The sequence below is a fragment of the Juglans microcarpa x Juglans regia genome, chromosome 4D (assembly GCF_004785595.1).
Source record: "Juglans microcarpa x Juglans regia isolate MS1-56 chromosome 4D, Jm3101_v1.0, whole genome shotgun sequence".
NCBI lineage: Eukaryota > Viridiplantae > Streptophyta > Magnoliopsida > Fagales > Juglandaceae > Juglans > Juglans microcarpa x Juglans regia.
In genome coordinates, this window is record NC_054600.1 from 4,698,228 (window position 1) to 4,717,424 (window position 19,197).

The 19,197-nt window shown below is 35.1% G+C and overlaps 2 protein-coding genes across 3 annotated transcripts; both read right to left on the bottom strand.

Moving 5' to 3' along the window:
- Window positions 1-4,528: 4,528 nt before the first annotated feature.
- Window positions 4,529-5,302, bottom strand: LOC121259625. The gene has a single exon (XM_041161262.1). It carries the CDS (start codon window positions 5,300-5,302, stop codon window positions 4,529-4,531), a length of 774 nt encoding a protein of 257 aa, XP_041017196.1.
- A 1,185-nt stretch (window positions 5,303-6,487) lies between these two features.
- Window positions 6,488-9,235, bottom strand: LOC121259132 (transcription factor bHLH18-like). 2 transcript variants are annotated; one of them, XM_041160630.1, is made up of 6 exons: window positions 8,963-9,235; window positions 8,641-8,768; window positions 7,878-8,513; window positions 7,388-7,759; window positions 7,087-7,195; window positions 6,488-7,051 (listed from the first exon to the last, which is right to left on the bottom strand). In XM_041160630.1, exons 2-5 carry the CDS (start codon window positions 8,674-8,676, stop codon window positions 7,133-7,135), a joined length of 1,107 nt encoding a protein of 368 aa, XP_041016564.1. In that variant the 5' UTR covers window positions 8,677-8,768; window positions 8,963-9,235; the 3' UTR covers window positions 6,488-7,051; window positions 7,087-7,132. The 2 variants fall into 2 exon arrangements, with proteins under 2 accessions (XP_041016564.1, XP_041016565.1); XM_041160631.1 differs by lacking the exon at window positions 8,963-9,235 and having other exon boundaries at window positions 8,641-8,954.
- Window positions 9,236-19,197: the final 9,962 nt, after the last annotated feature.

Below are 19,197 nucleotides of genomic sequence, written 5' to 3' on the forward strand. Positions count from 1 at the left end.
CAATGGATGGTTGTTTTACCTAGTGCAAAAATAGAGCAAGGGGATAAAGTCAGCCTTTTAACATTGATTTTATCTTCCTATAGGTACTAGAGAATCATTAAAGTATCTTATCATGGAATAAAGTATATAGCACAACATTTTTATCTTCCTGCAACTGTTCATAACACGGCAGACATGTACTTAACATGACATTTTTATTGCGTACATATATCAATGGAAAATGTCTCTTATTACGGTAAATTGTGGTCTGTGGAAAAATAAACTGTGGCAAAAAGCCACTAATGTTGTAGTGATGATATATAATGCTAAAGATGAATAGAGTAAGTAGTGAATTTGAATACAGAATATACACAGAGAACCTTTTTCCTCTACTTTCTTTTCTTCCTTCCTTGTTCTATACTTTCTTGCACATGGTAGTTTACAAGTAACTGCAGATTGGGCAGCAAATCAATAGCACAGGTGGGCAAAGTAGCAGCAGCACTACACAACAGCAAGACAATTGCGGCCTTGGTCAGCAAAACCTGTTGATAGTTAGCAGAAAAGGGAATGCAGAGGAAAGGCTTAGAAGAAGATGCGAGAAACAGAATGCAAAAGTTGTGTATAACATAATTGTATTTGATAATCAATCAATTTTTTACAAATGTGTATCGCTATTTATAGATTACAAATTGTAATAAAATGAATAAAAGAATGTATTGACAGCACATGGCATCTAACAGAATTACATTTCTCATTTTACTACTTTATCCTTATCAGGAGGAACCATAGGCATCTTGGGTCCAATTCCATCTTGTAGCTTCATCAGCCCCCCGTAAGATGGAAAGTAGATGTTGATCACTTCCATCTTGGACAGTAACCTATTGAAGGCAGGAGAATGAATTTGTTTGGTGAGTAAGTCTGCTAACTAGTCTAATGAAGAGATATGTGCAGTGAAGACTTGCCCAGTTGAGACTTTATCTCGAACTAGACAGCAATCTAGTTCGATGTGCTTCGTGCGTTTATGAAACACAGGGTTCTCGGCGACGTGCAATGCTGCTAAATTGTCACAATATAAAGTTGCGACAGCAGGAATGTTGATGCCGAAATCTTTAAGTAAATACCTAAGCCATGTAAGCTCACATACAAAAGTGGCCATGACCCTGTATTTAGACTAAGCGGAAGAGCGTAAAACCGTATTTTGTTTCTTAGATTTCCATGCAACAAGGGACTTGCCAATGAAGATGTAAAATCCAGTAGTTGATTGCCACGTATCTAGGCAATTCACCCAATTGGCATCTGAGTAAGCCACGAGTTGGAGCTGGGATGTGTTGGAAAAAAAAAATTTCCTTGGCCTGGTGTACCTTTAATATACCGAATGACTTTGATTATGGCATCATAGTGAGGTACTCGTGGATTCTCCATGAATTGACTCAGCAAATTCACACTGTAACTTAGGTTCAGACGTGTGTTTGTGAGATAGAGTAGCTTGCCAACTAACTTCCTGTACAGAACAGGATCATGAAAGGGTGCTCATTCATCCTTTTGAAGCTTGAGATTAGGCTCCATTGGGAGAGGAGATGATTTGGCCGCAAGAAGTCCAATCTTAGATAAGATATCCAATGCGTACTTTCGTTGACAGATTTGAATTCTAACCTTTGATCGAGCCACTTCCATGCCAAGGAAGTATTTGAGTGACCCTAGGGTTTTGATTTTGAATTTGGTGGATAAAAAATGTTTAACGGCATTGTTGGAGGCAGTGTCTGAGCTCATCAAAATAATATTGTCGACATAGACGAGGAGAGCAATGAAGGATGCTCCTGTTTGCTTAATAAACAAGCTGTAATCCACTTTGGATTGTGCAAAACCAAATTCAGCAAGTGGTGACGAAAGTTTAGTGTTCCATTGCCGAGAGGCTTGGCGTAAACCATAGATGCTTTTCTGTAATTTGCAGACTTTGTCGGTGTGAACAGAGGAAAGACCAGATGGGAGCTTCATATACAATTCTTCATCGACTTTCCCATATAGAAATGCGTTATTCACATCCAATTGTTGCAAGTCCCAGCCCTTGATGGCAACTATGGCAAGTAAAGAAGTTAATTTGGCAACTGGAGAGAATGTGTCATTAAAGTCAATTCCTTCTCGTTGGGTAAAACCCTTTGCAACCAATCGAGCCTTGGCACGTTCAATCGATCCATCAGCTTTGAACTTATATCGATAAATCCATTTGCAGTCAATCGGCTCCTTGCTAGGAGGTAAATCAATGATGGACCATGTCTCATTGAACTCAAGAGTAGTGAGCTCTTATTCCATTACCTCACGCCATACTGGTTCTTTGAGTGCTTGAGTGTATGTAGTAGGCTCAGTGTATATAGATATTGATGCAGTGAAAGCATGAAAAGATGGAGACAAAGAATGATAGGATAAAACAAAAGACAATGGAAAAGAGATTTTTAAACCTGTGATGAAGGAAGATTTAGTAACTTTCGGCTTGGATGCTGACTGTAGTGGAAGCAATGCATAGTAATGAAAGTCTTTGAGGTAGGCAGGAGCTGTTCTGTTCCTTGTGGATCGACGAGGCATGGGTGTAGGAGGGGTAATGGTCTGGGTGAGATGTGTAGGTGGAGGTGATTCGGTGTTGATGTTTTCTAAGGAATGTGAAGTCTGGGTGAGGTGTGTAGGTGGAGGAAATTATGTTGTGGTGTTTTCTAAGGGATGAGAAGGAATGTGTGAAATAGAATCCTGTAGAGTTGGGGTGAGAATGGAGACATTAGGGTTAAAAAAATTATGGTCATAGTGAGGGAAAGAATGAGGGTTATCTGTATGTTTGAGAGGGAATATTTGTTCGTGGAACACAACATCACGGGATAAAAAAAATAAAAAAATAAAATGGTTTGTGGTGATTTCGAGAAGTTTGTAGCCCTTAATCCCGTATGGGTATCTAAGGAAGAGACATTTTCGGGCTTTATGATCGAATTTAGATCGAGTATGACTGAAGGTAGAGGTAAAACATAAGCACTCAAAAATTCTAAGATGAGAGTAAAAGGGTTTTTTGTTGTAGAGTAGTTCAAATGGTGATTTATTGTGAAGGTTTGGGGTGGGTGTTCTGTTTATTAAATATACAGCAGTGGTGATGAAACAAGTCCAATATTTTGATGGAAGTCCTGACTGAAATTTCAAGGCTATGGCAACGTTTAGAATGTGCTCATGTTTGCGCTCAACCAAGGCATTTTGTTGAGGTGTTGCAACGCATGTACGTTGATGCAACACTCCTTTGGACTGATAGAAACAAGGCATGTGAAACTCGACACCGTTGTCTGATCGAATTGTTTTTATTTGGCTGCCAAATTGAGTGGAAACAATGGGAAAAAAATTTTGAATGGAGGTACGTACTTCGGATTTGGTTTAGAGTAAATAGATCCATGTGCAGCGAGTGTATTGGTCGACAATTGTAAGAAAATACTTGGTGCCATTGTAAGATTGGACTTAGTTAGGGCATCAAATATCAACAACAATAAGGTTAAATGGTTTGGAAACCATAGTTTCTGATTGAGTAAGTGGCATCTTGTGCTGTTTTGCAAGTGGACAGATTTCAGAAGGAAGATTTGAAGGGTTTGTAGGCTTAGAATTTCCCTTTTGCATGTCATTTAATATATGTTGTGTCATTGAACTGTAGCCGAGTCTATAATGCCAAAGTGTAAATTCATCTAACTTTAAAACATTTATTGTATTAGCATAACTGAAATGTAAGGCAGGAAAAAAAAGAATGTAACTTTGTGAGGCTTGGTCTTGAAATTTACAGATGATATAGGCCGTTATGCACCTTCCCCACTCCAATTGTTATCCAAGATGAAAGATCCTAAATATAGCAAGAGTTAAAGAAAAACATTAGTCAACAATTGGAATATGCAGTTAGTGATTTAGCCGAAATCAAATTGAAAGAAAATTCTGGCACACATAGAACATTTTTAGAACCAAATAATTAGAAATATGCATGTCACCAACATGAGTTGCTAATGTGGTTGTGCCATTAAGAAGCTTGATGGTGTGTGAAACCATGGTGACATTATGTGTAAAGAAGCATGGGCTACAAATCATATGATTTGTAGTTCCCATATTGATTATCCAAAAAACAACAGCATTAGTGACGTGATTCAATGAATGTGTGAAATTGCAAGATAAAATACCAGACATAGGGGATTCAAATGCCGAGAGATTGGCATGAACGTGATTGGCAGTAGGAGAATGAGAAGATTGGAGTAAGGCAAGAAGATGGTTATATTGCTCCTGAGTAATAGGTGGTCCATTGCCGACTTGTTGCTGCTCAAGAGAAGACTGATCAGCATGTGATTTATATTTGGCATTATTTTTGTGCCCGGGAGGAAATCTATTGAGTTTGTAACACTTCTCTTTGGTGTGCCCTGGTATACAGCAGTGAGAACACACAGGTAAATTTGGATTTGCTTTGAAACATTGCTGCAACGAATGTCCCGAGATGTTGCAATGAGAACAAAATAATCAATCTATGTGAGAAGAAGATGGATTGCGATAGTCAGGTCCCCATTCCAATAGGTGCTGGTGAGGAGTGGAGTTGTCTGTGCCTCTCCTCTTGTTGAACAAGAGATAGAACACAATTTAAAGTAGGGAGGGGATCATTAAGTAGAATCTGAGCTCGCATTGAATCATAAGAATCATTTAGTCCCATGAGGAACTGCATGACCTTGCGTCTATGAGTATAATCCGTTAATGTCTTCACTGCTCCACACGTACATGATGGCATAGGCTCATATATTTCAAGTTCATCCCAAAAACTCTTACTTTTATTATAATACTGACTTATCGAATCATCATCTTGTGTGAGTGAGGAGATAGATTTGGTGAGATGAATTGAGAATTTCAAGATTTGGTGAAATATTCTTGGAGCATTTTGAATTGAGAATCGTTCACAAAGATCATTCCACACACTAGCAGCAGTTTCTACACGCACAATACCCGATCGATGTTCAAGGCTAACTAAGTGTTGTATCCAAGCAATCACCATATCATTACAGCGTTCCCAAGGAGCATACAAAGGATCTGCAGAATTGGAAGGTTTGAGAATTATGCTATCAATAAATCCGAGTTTGTTTTTTATATTAAGAGCTCGACGCATGACTCTTGCCCAAGTCACATAGTTTTCAGTGGTGAGTAAATCTAGAACCAGTGGGAAAGAAGCTCCTTCACCAGGCTGGATGTAATTGGGACTAGCAGGATTGTGAGGGTTAGTCTCAAGATTGGAAAGCATATTTGAATCAATGGTTTCAGTGTTTGGAGGTGTCTCTGTCATGGCTCTGGTACCATGTTGATAGTTACGCAAAGAAGGGAATGCAGAGGAAAGGCTTGGAAGAAGATGCGAGAAACAGAATGTAAAAGTTGTGTATAACATAATTGTATTCGATAATCAATCAATTGTTTATAAATGTGTATCGCTATTTATAGATTACAAATTGTAATAAAATGAATAAAAGAATGTATTGACAGCACATGGCATCTAACAGAATTACATTTCTCATTTTACTACTTTATCCTTATCAGGAGGAACCGTAGGCATCTTGGGTCCAATTCCATCTTGTAGTTTCATCAAAACCATCACCACTTCGGACTACAGATAACAGCAAATATTTAACCCTCCCAGCAGGTGACACAGCCACTCATGAGTACAGCAGCAAATTCGACAGCACCACATGTCTGGCATCAACCAAGCAGCACAAACCTGGAAACCAGCAATACAAAGCAGCAAGCAGTACCAGCACCCATGAATTAATTTATATATAGTAGATAAGCAATCCTCAAGATGCCCCATGCCCTCAAAAGCCTCCTGTTTTGTATTGAGGTTCGGTAGCTTCTTAAGGAAAACAACTTGGTTTTAATTCATAAGGTAAATTAATTACGAGGTAATTTAGATGTTTATGAAGCCTGCCTGATGCATCACAGGGGCGAGGTCAACATTAGTTCAAGCTGTGTGCTTGCTTGCGCGAAGGCTTAAAGTGCTTTTCGCTAGGTCCAAGTTGTACGTCGACCCTACAAACATTTCTATACACTTTGTGGCAACTAGGCAGAGAACTTATGATCATGCATAAAATGATGGGGTCAGGTTTCTCATTCAACAACGATGTCCCCGTATTGATGGTTTGTATTCCTTCAAGAATAATATAATCTTAATTAGAGCCCTCCACTTTCCTTCTCGATGACCGCTTTTGCTTTATCAATCCAATGATGGCCTCGACTCGTGAATAGAATACTTCTAAAGTTAGAACAATCAGCTGGCCCTCAATAATCAATGCCTGTTCGAATTGTAAATAACAACATGCAATATCGGCACAGATATACTTCAAAAGGCTGATCAGCTATATATCTAGTCTAAATCATTCAAAAGAATAGACGTTGCATGTGAAATTTTGTACCGTTCCTCAAGAGCTAGCATGAGCCTTAACATTTAAGATAGGTATACTTGCAGAGATGTATCAACAAGTTATGTATTATGTAATTTGGTGATCAGAGCTTACATTGACTTGAAAAAATCCAGCTGAAAAATACAGTTATAGAAGTACATTTTACAGAGGGAACATTTAATATAAACGCCCTGGAGACATTCCCCCTACAAAAAACTGGATCTAACTCCTAAGAGACTTCCTGCTTTTCTCTGCAGTAAAAGAACACAGGCTACAATTCTGCCTTCTCTAAAAGTACCATGCCAGGAAAACAAAAAGGGAAGATCAAAGAGATTTGATTAGGAATATAAGCCTAATGAAGGCTCAAACCTCGAAATATTCCCGGTTATGATAAACTATAGCCTTGAGGTTTCTGTTTACAGAGAGCGGATGATTCAACGTGGTCAATGAGTCAACCAAGAACAAGAAAGAACCATCCGGAAAATTAGAACCCTCACGAGAAGCTATAAGCTTTGGTAATGGCAAATGGTCCCAAAAAGAATGAAAAATAAATAAAGGAGAGGTCCACATGGCCTGATTTCTCTTGAGAGATAGAACGTGGATTATTTTTGCAAAGATCTTGATGTTAAAAGAAAGAAGTCTTCTGCTATCAAAAAAAAGAAAGAAGAAAGAAGTCTTTAGTGCACGAGCTGCTTTTGGTCTACCATGTTGAATTTACATCTAATTTATAAAGCCACACGTAGGGTTTTCACCAAGTCCTTTGCGGTCAAGTCGAATTCATTGTCCATCTGCAAAAGAATCTGGATTAGACTAATGTGCTGGGCTTTCACCAAGTCTTTTCAGTTTAGCTTTGCAAATAAGAGTACGTTTTTTTTATTTAAAAAAATCCCTGAAGAAATGAAAAAGTTGTAACAGCATAAAAAAATGCTTGTATATTTTGACCCTATAATGAAAAGATGGAGATTAGAACCTGAAATTACCTGAGCAATTACGGTTATGTCAAGTGTGGAATTCCCAAATGGCAAGACACTGCTATTGACAACAGATAGATGAAGGTTCTCTATTTCGCCTAGTATTTTCACAACAACTCCTCTGTTTTTCTCGCAGTGAATTCGGATGAGTACATCCTTGTCTGAAATTCTTGCTTCTATTTCTGGGAGTGCTTCGTCAGAGCGACCTTCAAAGTTCTCGTCACATGAAGAGGTGTCATCATTCGCAGAAAGCTGAGACTTCTTCACAAAAACAACTGATTCCACAGTCCTCTTCTTGGTCTGTTCCTCAAGCAAGTTTACACGTTCTTGAAGCTCTTTAACGTACTTGATAGCATCTCCAAGGACTGAAGCTTTGTCCATCTATATAAGTAAAAGGTATTAATGCAGTGTTAGTTAAAAAGCATACACTTCAAAAAAAAAATCTTAATTACCTTGAAGCTAAAATGAGTTATTTAATGGAAGAGAAACATATATATACCTTCTTAAGCCCAGGAACAATGGCTGAAAGAGCTATGAACCGTAGGCTGAGCTTTTCTCTACGCTTTCTCTCTGCCATTATGTGATCTTGAGCGTTTGAATGTGTTGATCTAGTCACTGAGCTGGCCCCCTTAGTACCCTGCCTGGCTTTTGGAGCATGGTTTTGGTTCTCTATGGAACCCCTGGAAATCATAGGTACGTGTATATTTACTGGAGACACAACCTCATGCTTCGGCTTCAAAGAAGAATCAAGATTGCTACAGAACTGCTTAGGCCGGTTGTCTGGAAGCGAATTCGGATTCCCAAATGAAAGAATATGGGGGGAGGAAGAAGGTTTTGGTGATTCATGCTGTGTGATGCCAGAGACGTTCCAAGTACTGTCAATCTTTGTTTGTTTGGCTGGCCTCTGAAAGCTGACGTTCCGAGACGTTTCAATGGAAGAATTACTAAGGGTGGTGGTTGTGGTGGTGATATTGGTGTTTTTGGTACTGAAGGCAGGGTAAGAAGAATAGCTTTCTGAAGAGAGAGATTGCTGAAAGTTCTGTTGCATTGCAGTGGCGATGTCGTTCGTGGTAAATTCATCATCAAGAGTACTGTTCATGTGGCATTGGTGGATGTACTCGTAATCATCCATTTCCTATAGAAGTGAGACACCCCAAAAACGATTAATTGGGAAATTTTCAAAGATAACAAAGCCATGGGAAATTCGAAGTTGATAGTGCTATCATTCTTCTGATATAGATTCATATATATGACAATCTCACCAATTCGGAAAGCCATTTCCCGGATGAGAGTTCCATTAATGCGACTCCTTTATTTGCTCAAGATGTGGAAAGGTTGATCCTCGAAAGAGTAGGATAGGCGCGAGAATCTTAGATATGAAGGCACTAATCTTTGAATGAGCAAAAGTAAAAAGGGTTTCAGATTCCAAATATCTTGATTAGGCACAGAAAGAAAGAAAAAGAGAACCCTTGTCAATAAAAATAAATAAAAAACTTTCATGATTTTTGCAGAGAAATAGTGAAGAAAATTAAGAAAATGGAGGCCTTTATGAATAGAAGAGGAGATATTGAAGCTTCTGCTTACCTTTCTTCTGGAAAGGCTACCGCTAAGAGTTGTAGTTTTCCAAGTGGCCCATGATAACGTTCTCCATCTCCTTCACCTTTTATACTGGTAGATGTTGTACTTTGACCCATGTGCACGACATCCTTGTTCATTCAAACTAAGGCTGGCTCTCTCTCTCTCTCTCTCTCTCTCTCTCAGAGTGAGGTGGAATCATAGACATGACTAATAAAAATGGCAACTTGATCTACGAAGAGATATATAGTGGATGCCGAAATTAGAAAGAACAAAAAAATACTGAATATTTCCCCACAAGTGGAGGCCGAAAGAACTCAATTATTTAGACGTTCTGAATTCAAAAACATGAATCCTGATCTTCTAATTATTACGTGTGCAAAAACACAAAGTTTGCTGATATGTTTTCTCGATCCTCTGAAGTTCACAGCTCAATATTACTGGCCGTACGTATGCCTTCTGGCGTTGCTGTTTTCTTGACCTTGTTAATCAAGGTAGGGTTGGCATTATAAGCAAACTCCTCTCTTTTTTTTAATCTGTGGTACTGTAAATAACCGCGGCTATGGTCTGAACCACCATTAATATTGCGTAGGAAAATTAGAAACGCATGCAGTACAGAAAAAGCTCATCTGAGAATTAATACTCATGTTAATTATAATGCAATACACCAAGTTTAATGATCCTATATATATTAAAACTAGTCCATTTTTTTGCTCGATTGAGGGCAAGTAAATCCTTTGTAATTTATAGAAGCAAGTGATCAATATATATATGTAGAGTCCTATTCAAACAAAGTTAATATAACTTGAAGTACGTACATGATTATTATCTAAGGATATATTATGCTGGCCGGATTGGGGTCAGAATTTCGGTTGCTTTGCACTGCAAAAGTACTAGTACTTTGTCAGAATTTTTAGCGGATCGAAGGCAAATCTAACACTCAAATTCGCACGCATATGGTTTATATATGTTTATTTATGCTTTCAGGGTGATATTGATCACATGCATGGTTTATTTTTGTTCATGTTTTTCTGGGGAATAAATAATTATATATAATTAAGTGCATGCATGCAATATAATAATCGTATATATATATTTCCTCCCTTTCCTAAGTCGTTGCCTTTATTCTTACTACTGTTTATGGTCTAACTCTCATGAATTCAAAGTACGGTATCATGGGATGAAGAAGATAATTCAGAGCAACCCGTCACACACGAAAATATGGAGGCCGTTTCAAATTTAATGATGCTGATCTCCATAACTTACGTGCATAAATATATATTGTAAGCTGGCTAGCTACTTGCTATATTTAGTTAGTAATTAATAAATTAGTATATATATATATAGCTGTACGTATAGTGTATGATCCTTTATATATATATATATATATATATATATATATATATATCTTCGATCGCTTCTATATATTGCATGTTTTTAAAGTCTGGTTTAGAAATTCTTTTGTAGGATCTTTAAAGTTGGAGGGATGATGCCTTCTCGAAATGATGAAATATGGATAAATTAAACAGTTCTTTAATAGGTTAATATCTGTCGCATATAACGACAAACAACATGTTCCTTAACCTACGTTAAATTGGGGCTCCCAAGTTGTTGTGGCATCAAAATCAGTTGCTCTCTGTACTAATCTCGCATAAGCAATTAGTGAGATTTGTTTTACATTAAGATTTTAATACGATCGAGAGGTCGGACTCCAGACTAACAATTGGGTACAACCTTGGATCAAGCTGTCTTCTCATGCAAGTTCTAATTTGAATGTATAATAGACATGAGAGATGCTTGGGGCCCCCATTTTGGGTCCGAGCATTTCTACGGATATCTTTTTTTTTTTTAACTTAATGATTAAGTAAATATTTTTTTAATGATGTTGTGAATTTTTATTTTTATTTTTAAAATTTTAAAGAGATTAAAAAATACATGAAAAAAATGAAAGAAAAAAAATAAAATAACCTTCTCGACAGTGTCAGAAGCCACTCTCGGTGGCTCTAGCAGTACTGCTCATGCAATAGACATATGAAGTAGGCCGCAAAATTTTTTTTTTTTTTTAATATATTGCTCATTTAATATCTGTGAGAAATATTTACATGGACAACAACTAATTAATGTTGTAGCTAGGGCTCAATTAATTTTGCTTTCTCTCTTGATCTACTTGACAATTTCGAGTTCTTGTTCGAGTTTAAGAGGATTTTTTCCATACCCCACCCAACTAAAAGAAGTTTAATTAGTTAAGTTGTTTTTATATATAATTGGTAATCCAACCGTTTGGGAATCCTTTTGTCAACAGAAGATGATAAAGACGTAAGCCGCTGGCAGCTAAAGAAAATGAAAAAAAAAAATACAAATTAGTTGCTTGGAAATAAAAAATATGAATTTTCTTTTTGGTCAAGTTGCTTTATAGTTAATTATTGCGAGGTTTAGAGAAAGTAGTCCACTGAATTAGGTATAGGAAGATCATGAGTTCTAATTAAGCTGCGATCTCAAAAGCTGGTGCCTCGTGAAAATATTGATGATCCAGACTGCATTATGGCCGGCAACCACTAACCAGTACCATTAATGAATGCACAAGTTGGCTTGTTAATTTGTTGACATTGAGGAGCTTTGGAGCTTTTTATAATGGCATGCAGTTTTCTGGGTTTCGGCTGAATCATGCAGGCCAGCATTGTCCTCGGCCATGATCTCTGGACTATATTTTTATGTTGGTGTAATCCATCACATGATCTTAATTAATTTCATGGTCAACCTAATTCATAGGAATGACAGCGAAATATATCTCTGCAAACAGAAAAACTTGCTGTCATTAATCCGATGTTATTCCTGAACAGGACGTTGTATCGGCCTATCCCAATAGAGAAATACTTTTTATTATTGTTTTTTCTTACAATGCAGGGAAAAAAAAAAGGAGACAGAAAATCAAAATTTAAACGTGGACGTAACGGTGCATTAACCTATCTCCAAAGAATCGATCAAGATCCATTCATTTTATTTATAAAGAAGTAAATCCAAAATATACCATCGATTACTACAGTAAGCTGATACTAAGAATATGGAAATTAAAAATATTTTAATCACGAAAGAATTACATAAAAAATAAATATACAAATTGACATAGTTGCGCTTCATGTGATACGTTAGATTATAAAATTACTTTTATCGTAAAGTATATCTAACGAATCACATGTATATATATATATATATATATATATATATAGAGAGAGAGAGAGAGAGAGAGAGAGTTTTTGTTAAATATGCATGTTGATCATCAATGTGGACGTTCGTAGTGTACAGGATAGTATTATTTTCATCGTAATCAAGCGAACGCATGGTGGGAATCCAGGAAAATTTAGTACGCCAGGCAATAAAAACAAAATTTCCGACTGTACTGATTGGCTCTATATTAAATTATATTTAGGTTCAATTATCGCATGTGCAGCCCATATATATAAATATAAATATATATATATATATATATATATATATATATATTATATGCGTGTGCATGGGAAAATGTTTCCTGGCTGGTTCCAATATTGACCGAGTACACATGGGAAGTGAGGACAATGATCCCATTGGACAGTGTAGGTCAGATCCATATATATGTATATGATCTCTGGTTATGCATAATTGGCAAATTAATAGTCTTATTAATCCCCACGATTAGAGCACTAAACCTGGCGAATCTGGCAAACCTGGAGAATCCAATAAATTAAGAAAATACAAATACTGTTCTCATGGCAAATTACTTTTTGGGTGACTATTTTTGCCTCATTTGGAGTCCGATCCACAGCACTGTACCCTCCCTTTTTTAGGGCATCTTGTAGTTATTGTTGAGTGCACACCACTCATGCATGTGTAAGTTATTGCATCAGTTTTTTGTTGCAACAAATAAGCTGGGGAATGAAACCCATGTCTTGAGATCTAAGTCTGGATATGTATGGCATATTATTGTATCAGTAGTGCTACATATACTTATAATTTTTACTTATATTTTTATTTACAAGACTCATTTTATCAGTTTTGTTTTCAAATTCAAATTTTAAATTTTAAATTTCATAATTTTCAGCATATCAATAACTGATATTTAGAGAAGTAAGTTTTTTATAAGTTTTTCTTAAGTACAAATAGCATTTTCTTGTTGTATATATGGCTGCTAGCACTTGTTGGAAATGAGGTTCAACATGCATCAGTTTTCTACAACAATTTGATGATCTTGTGTATCTTATATCAGATTGGGTTGACACCAGCTATATATATGTAAGTTGTTTCACTTTGAATAAACGTTATTGTTTTCCTTACTGAGTACTTTCTTTTATTTTTCATCTATGGCTATTTTTATTTACCTTCAGTATCTGGTCCTTGCTTTTATTTTTTATTAATACCAATTATCTAGTCCTGCTTTGTGACTAGAGGAAAATAAAAAGATTGCTGAACAATTGTTTAGTAAATTATTATAGTCAAAGATCAGTAATTTTAACAAAAAACTTATTGATAATATTTGTTCTAATATTTCAAATGTTTTTTGGCATATAAAGAAGCATGTTACTTTACATTATATTAAAGATTTTTCTGAGAAAAATATTTCCACCAAAGTTCGACCTATTCAAATTAATAGTGAGACTATAGAATTTTGCAAAACTGAAATATGGGATTTGATTGCTAAGAATATTATTAAGCATAGTAAGTCTCATTGGTCTTGTGTTGCATTTTATGTCCAAGAAAAATGTAAAAATTGAGAGAAAGACACCTCGTCTAGTTATTAATTATAAACCACTAAACAAATTCTTAGAGTGGATTAGGTATCCTATCCCAATAAAAATGATTTGATACATAGGTTTAGTAACGCAGTAGTGTTCTCCAAATTTGACCTGAAATCAAAATTGTGGCAAATCCAGATCAGTGATTCAGATAGATATAAGACTGTCTTTACTACCCTATTTGAACATTATGAGTGGAATGTAATGTCTTTTAGACTCAAAAATGTCTCTAGTGAATTCCAAAACATTATGAATAATATTTTCAATTCATTCACCCATTTCACTATTGTTTACATTGATGATGTCCTTATTTACTCAAAATCTATTGATAAACATTGGGCTTTTCTAGGTAACATTAGGCAAAATGGTCTTGTTGTCTCTACTAAGAAGATCAAATTGTTCAAAACTAAGATTAGATTCCTTGGTTATGATATTTTTGAAAGTAAAATTCTACCTATTAGACATACTATTGAATTTTAGACAAATTTCCTAATGTTATTCTTGATAAAACCCAGTTGCAAAGATTTCTTGGTTCTCTCAACTATGTTTCAGAATTTTACAAGGACATGAGGAAACAATGTCGTCAACTCTTTGAGAGACTACACTCAAACCCTCCACCTTGAATTGAAATTCATTCTACTCTTGTTAAACAAGTCAAAGCACATGATAAAACTCTATCATTCATTGGAATTCCTACTTCTGGTTACTTTAAAATTGTTGAAACAAATGCCTCTGACATTGGTTATAGTGGCATTCTAAAATAAATTGTTTCACCAAACTCATCTGAACAAATTGTTCTCTTCCATTCTAGAGTCTAGAATACTACACAGCTTAACTATACTACTATCAAGAAAGAGATATTATCCATAGTATTATCTATTTCTAAGTTAACACCATCAGGGATGCCCCTTCCTATGGTTGTGTCAAAAATAGGTAAACCTTCATCATTATGCTTAACTACATTTCGAATGGTTTAGTATAAATTCCAGTCCAAGGTAAAGGGTTTGAGTGTAGTTTGGATTTTCTGGTGTGCTTCGATATTAGTGAGATAAGTCTCTATAATGATGAAGATTTACCTATTTTTTACACAACCATAAGAAGGGGCATTTCTGATGGTGATAATATTTTGATTTATACTATTATTAAACATTTTGTTGGAACTCCCTCTAAAATTACTAATCGTATTAGCGATTATTTAAATAATTTAAGATGCCATCAAATGTATTAATATAGATGGTTTCAAGATGTTCGTATTTCTAGAGTTATGCTTAGAAACGATAGTCATAAGCCTTACTGGAAAGAAAAATTTATTGATAGATTACCTCATTTATTTGCTCATAAAGCTAAGGATAAACTTACTGATATCTCGGAACTCCTTAATTATGATAATTATACTTATAATGATAGTATCAACACAATTAAGAAGCTTGGTATTAGTATGTGTAATGATCAAAAATTGTTTCGTCAAAAAATGAAGAATAGTAAGAAAACCAAATAAGAAATGAGAAATTTCTGTGAACAATTTGGCCTTCCTTCTATTTCTCCTTCTAGACAAAAGCATAAATACTCTGATAAATTTGTTAAACCTCACGCCAAGAAAAGTAGTAACCGTGATGATTTTTATAAAATTAAAAAAAAAAAACTTATAATTTTTACAAGAACAAATATTTTGGTAAGAAAAAAAGTTTTCAAAATCCTTCAAAAGAAAAATGTTTTAATTGTGGCAAGTCTGGACATTTTGCTAATAAATGTATCAAAAGGTCCAATAAGTTTAAAAACAAGCTTAGTCAGTTAAATATTAATGATAATGATCAAGAAGATCTGTTTCGACTCTTAGAAACAAAATCATACGCATCATCCGACATTAATGAATTCAGTTTAAGTGATTCTGAGTATCACTTAAAAACTGAATTATGTAATTCTCCCAATATTATGTTTGGTTGTAATGATTCTTGTTGCAAACCTTTGGGTAAAGCAATCAATGTTTAACCAAAGCTGAAGAACAAGAAAAAGTTTTATTAACCTTGACTGTTCAAACTACTAATTCTGAACTCAAAGAAGAATATCTTCATAAGCTCAAGAAGACGATGGTTTGCCAAGAACCTGAAACTCCTAAATCAAAAATTATTTTTCAAGAAACTTTAGGAAGATTTGAAAAGAAAAAAAGGCCAAAAAACTTTCTACTATTAATTTACAACGTGAAGTTATTTTTGTTTAAAAAAAAAATTGAACTTAAAACTGGAATTAACAATCTCAAATCTAAAAATGATTCTTTTAAGCAAGAATTATTGTGTTTAAAAATTGATAAACAGTTTGATAAACACATTCCTTCTGATAATAATAAGCAAATAAATTATTCGGATTCAAGTAAAAGGAGGAAAAAAATTTTCCTTCTGACAACAATCAAATTTGCTTGATCCATCATATTATTCCTTCCAAGTGATTTTTTAAAGTTACTATCATTGTTTGTCATGAATATGAATTTACTGTGATTGTTATGATTGATTCTGGATCAGATATTAATTGTATCTAGGAATGAATTACCTAGTAAATATTATGAAAAATCTACTGAAAAACTATTATCGACTAATGGATCTCAGATGAAGATCAATAATGAGCTCAGCTAATAAAGTTTTTAAAATTCCTTTTATTTCTTCTTTATACTTATTCTTTCGAAAAATGATGGTATTACTACTAATCCTTTTGGTCAGAAAGTAAAGTTTAAATTTGTTTCAAAATTTGATATTAATATTGATAAAAGTTTGAAATCTTTAATGATCTCTACTAAAACAAAACATTTGACTTTCCTTCAATAGGAAATCAAATATAAAAAGATTGCTGAACAATTGACTGGTAAATTATTACAGTCAAAGATCAATGATTTTAACAAAAAATTTTATAATTTTTACAAGAAAAAATCTTTTGGTAAGAAAAATCTTTTGCTCCTATTCATCACAACTAGCTTACTATGATTAATAGAGCTTTTGAAATTGATTTAATTGCTTTATATAATGAATACAGTTCTGCTTAAAATAGTAATAAGAGAAAATTTTATCATGCTACTTTTTCTGATTATGAAAAATTATGTGTTAAAAAGAAATGGAAAAAAAAATGAATGCCCTACAGAAGCATATACTTTTATTTAATTTCTTTGAAAATTATTATGTTTCTAAACATAGTTTAAATATTGTTAAAATCAATTTTGTCAATGAAAAAAGAAAACAATGGTTAAATCTAGCCACCCTCCTTTAAAGAAAATTATTATTTCTCATAAGGAAGCAAAAATAAATGATTCTCCATTTAAAGTACTCAATGTTAATCCTAAAGCTACCACTTTTATTGGAAAAAAAAAATGATTGAACAAAATAATCTTGTTAATCAAACTCTTCATGTTATAGGTTAGCAATATATATATATAATATATAATATACTTTCTCAAAAGAAGTCTCAGTACGTGAGTTGAGGAGCCTGAGGGGCCAAATACTATTTCTTAATGAGCTTCAAAATATTAAAAGATTATAACGTGTGCAAAATCAATTTTGAAGATTTTGGGGGCCACAAGTTTCAACAACCTTTCTCCATGCACCAAATTATATATCTCATACTTTGCCTACAGGAAAGGAGGGAATTAGACTGACTTACACCTCTATCCTTCCTAATAAGATGAATTATCGAAGACTAATCTATCGAATTGATCTAACCTCTTTAATTCAAGCAACATGCATCATCTTAATAAATTCTCAACTATCTATTTAGAAGAGAGAGTAGCGATCGATGTTCGTTTTAAATTAGTGTATGAGTTTCATGCATCATCTATGTTGTAAGTGAGTCTCACTCATTGTCCTTGTGAAGGGGGTTATTCCCTGGGTAAGACCCACGCCAGGCCCAAGCCTAGACCAGACATAGGATATGAGTCGGGTCGTGTATACATAGAAAGCCTAGATCAAGGGGATGGGTAGATAGAAAATCATAGCAAAACGTGTGGCAAGGAAGACAGCTTAGAAACCCACTAACCAACGGACAGATGTGCTCGCCGACTAAAAATATCTCCACGCAGACATGACAGACAGAGAAACTTAAAGAGGAAGACACGACACATTAATGAGGGAAATGAAGCTTAGAGAGGAAGGCACGCCGCATTAATGAGATGAGAGAAACTTGGAGAAAAAAACATACCGCATTCAATGCATCCCAAAGCTCGAAGCACTCACGTCAAACCTAAGTGCCTTATAGCACAGCGAGTAGGCGGCATGAATATCCGATCTCCTATAGAGCAACACCCCACCATCATGGAGACTAGACTGGCAGGTATAAATAGAATCCTCCCGCAACCGGCGATGAGGTTAACATCTACATACATTTCAACTACTTTCTCTTTATCTACCACATTGAAACTAACTTAAGCGTCAGAGGTACCATGAGCCCCAAGGTCTCCATCTCCTCATTGTAGGGAAGAATCCAAGCACTGTCAAGGTAGAATCGTCCAGGCCCACAAAACACGACATCAACAATCCTATTTCAGTGCCACTTGCATGTACGCTTCAATGGCTTTTCTAATTTCAATGTCTTTTATATTAATACAATCAATTACGAGAGAGAGAGAGAGATTTGGAGCAGGCCAGGTGCTGGAGTACTATTGTAGGTATGCAGATGTCGAAAAGAATAAACAAGATAGAATAATATTAATTTCTAAGTTTGTGAACCTTGTTTTATTTTACAAGGGGACGGTACTACTGGTGCATAGTTCAGAAAATTTGTCCTTAGCTGTTGAATGCCCTATATTATTAATTAATCAATTGAAGATATATAATTGCAGTACTAAATAAAACTACATTTTTCCTTTTGAAGTTGTGAAAAATATTTGAGAAAAAAAATAGAAAAGATTATGATAAGAAGTACGTATATATATATATATATATATATATATATATGTCTTGGCAGAGACATTGGGCATCACAAGGTAATTCGTTAGGCTTTGGGCGTGTTAAATGCGTACGTAGTTGATGCTCTGGGCTTAATTGATTCATTCTTGAGTCTCGATATCTCATCACAATGAACGCTCCTCCAGTTTTATTTAAGTCCAGAATAAAAAATGAAAAAAAAAAAAAAAATGTCTTCCTTGATTCCTGGCTTCATGGTCGAACGAGGGCGATCAAGATGTTTATTCATTTGTATTAAACTTCTCATAATTCGGGGTTTTGATCTTTCGAACCCAATGCCCAAGTTTGACGAGTTTAAGTTCTCTAGGATTTACAAAAATCCTCCGGTGCGGGTCCTTGGCTTATAACCTTATTTCTCTAAGGATTCTGCTACTTTGAGAATCAGCCACCATGTCCTGTTTCTTCAATCTTGATGGATCAAATTTTCTAACCAACAGTAAATCCTATATGCATCACATTAGTCATCAATGATCCTATCTGGTCAGGCGCGCGCGCACACATCCAACTAGATTTTCTTTGCAAATTTTTGGATACA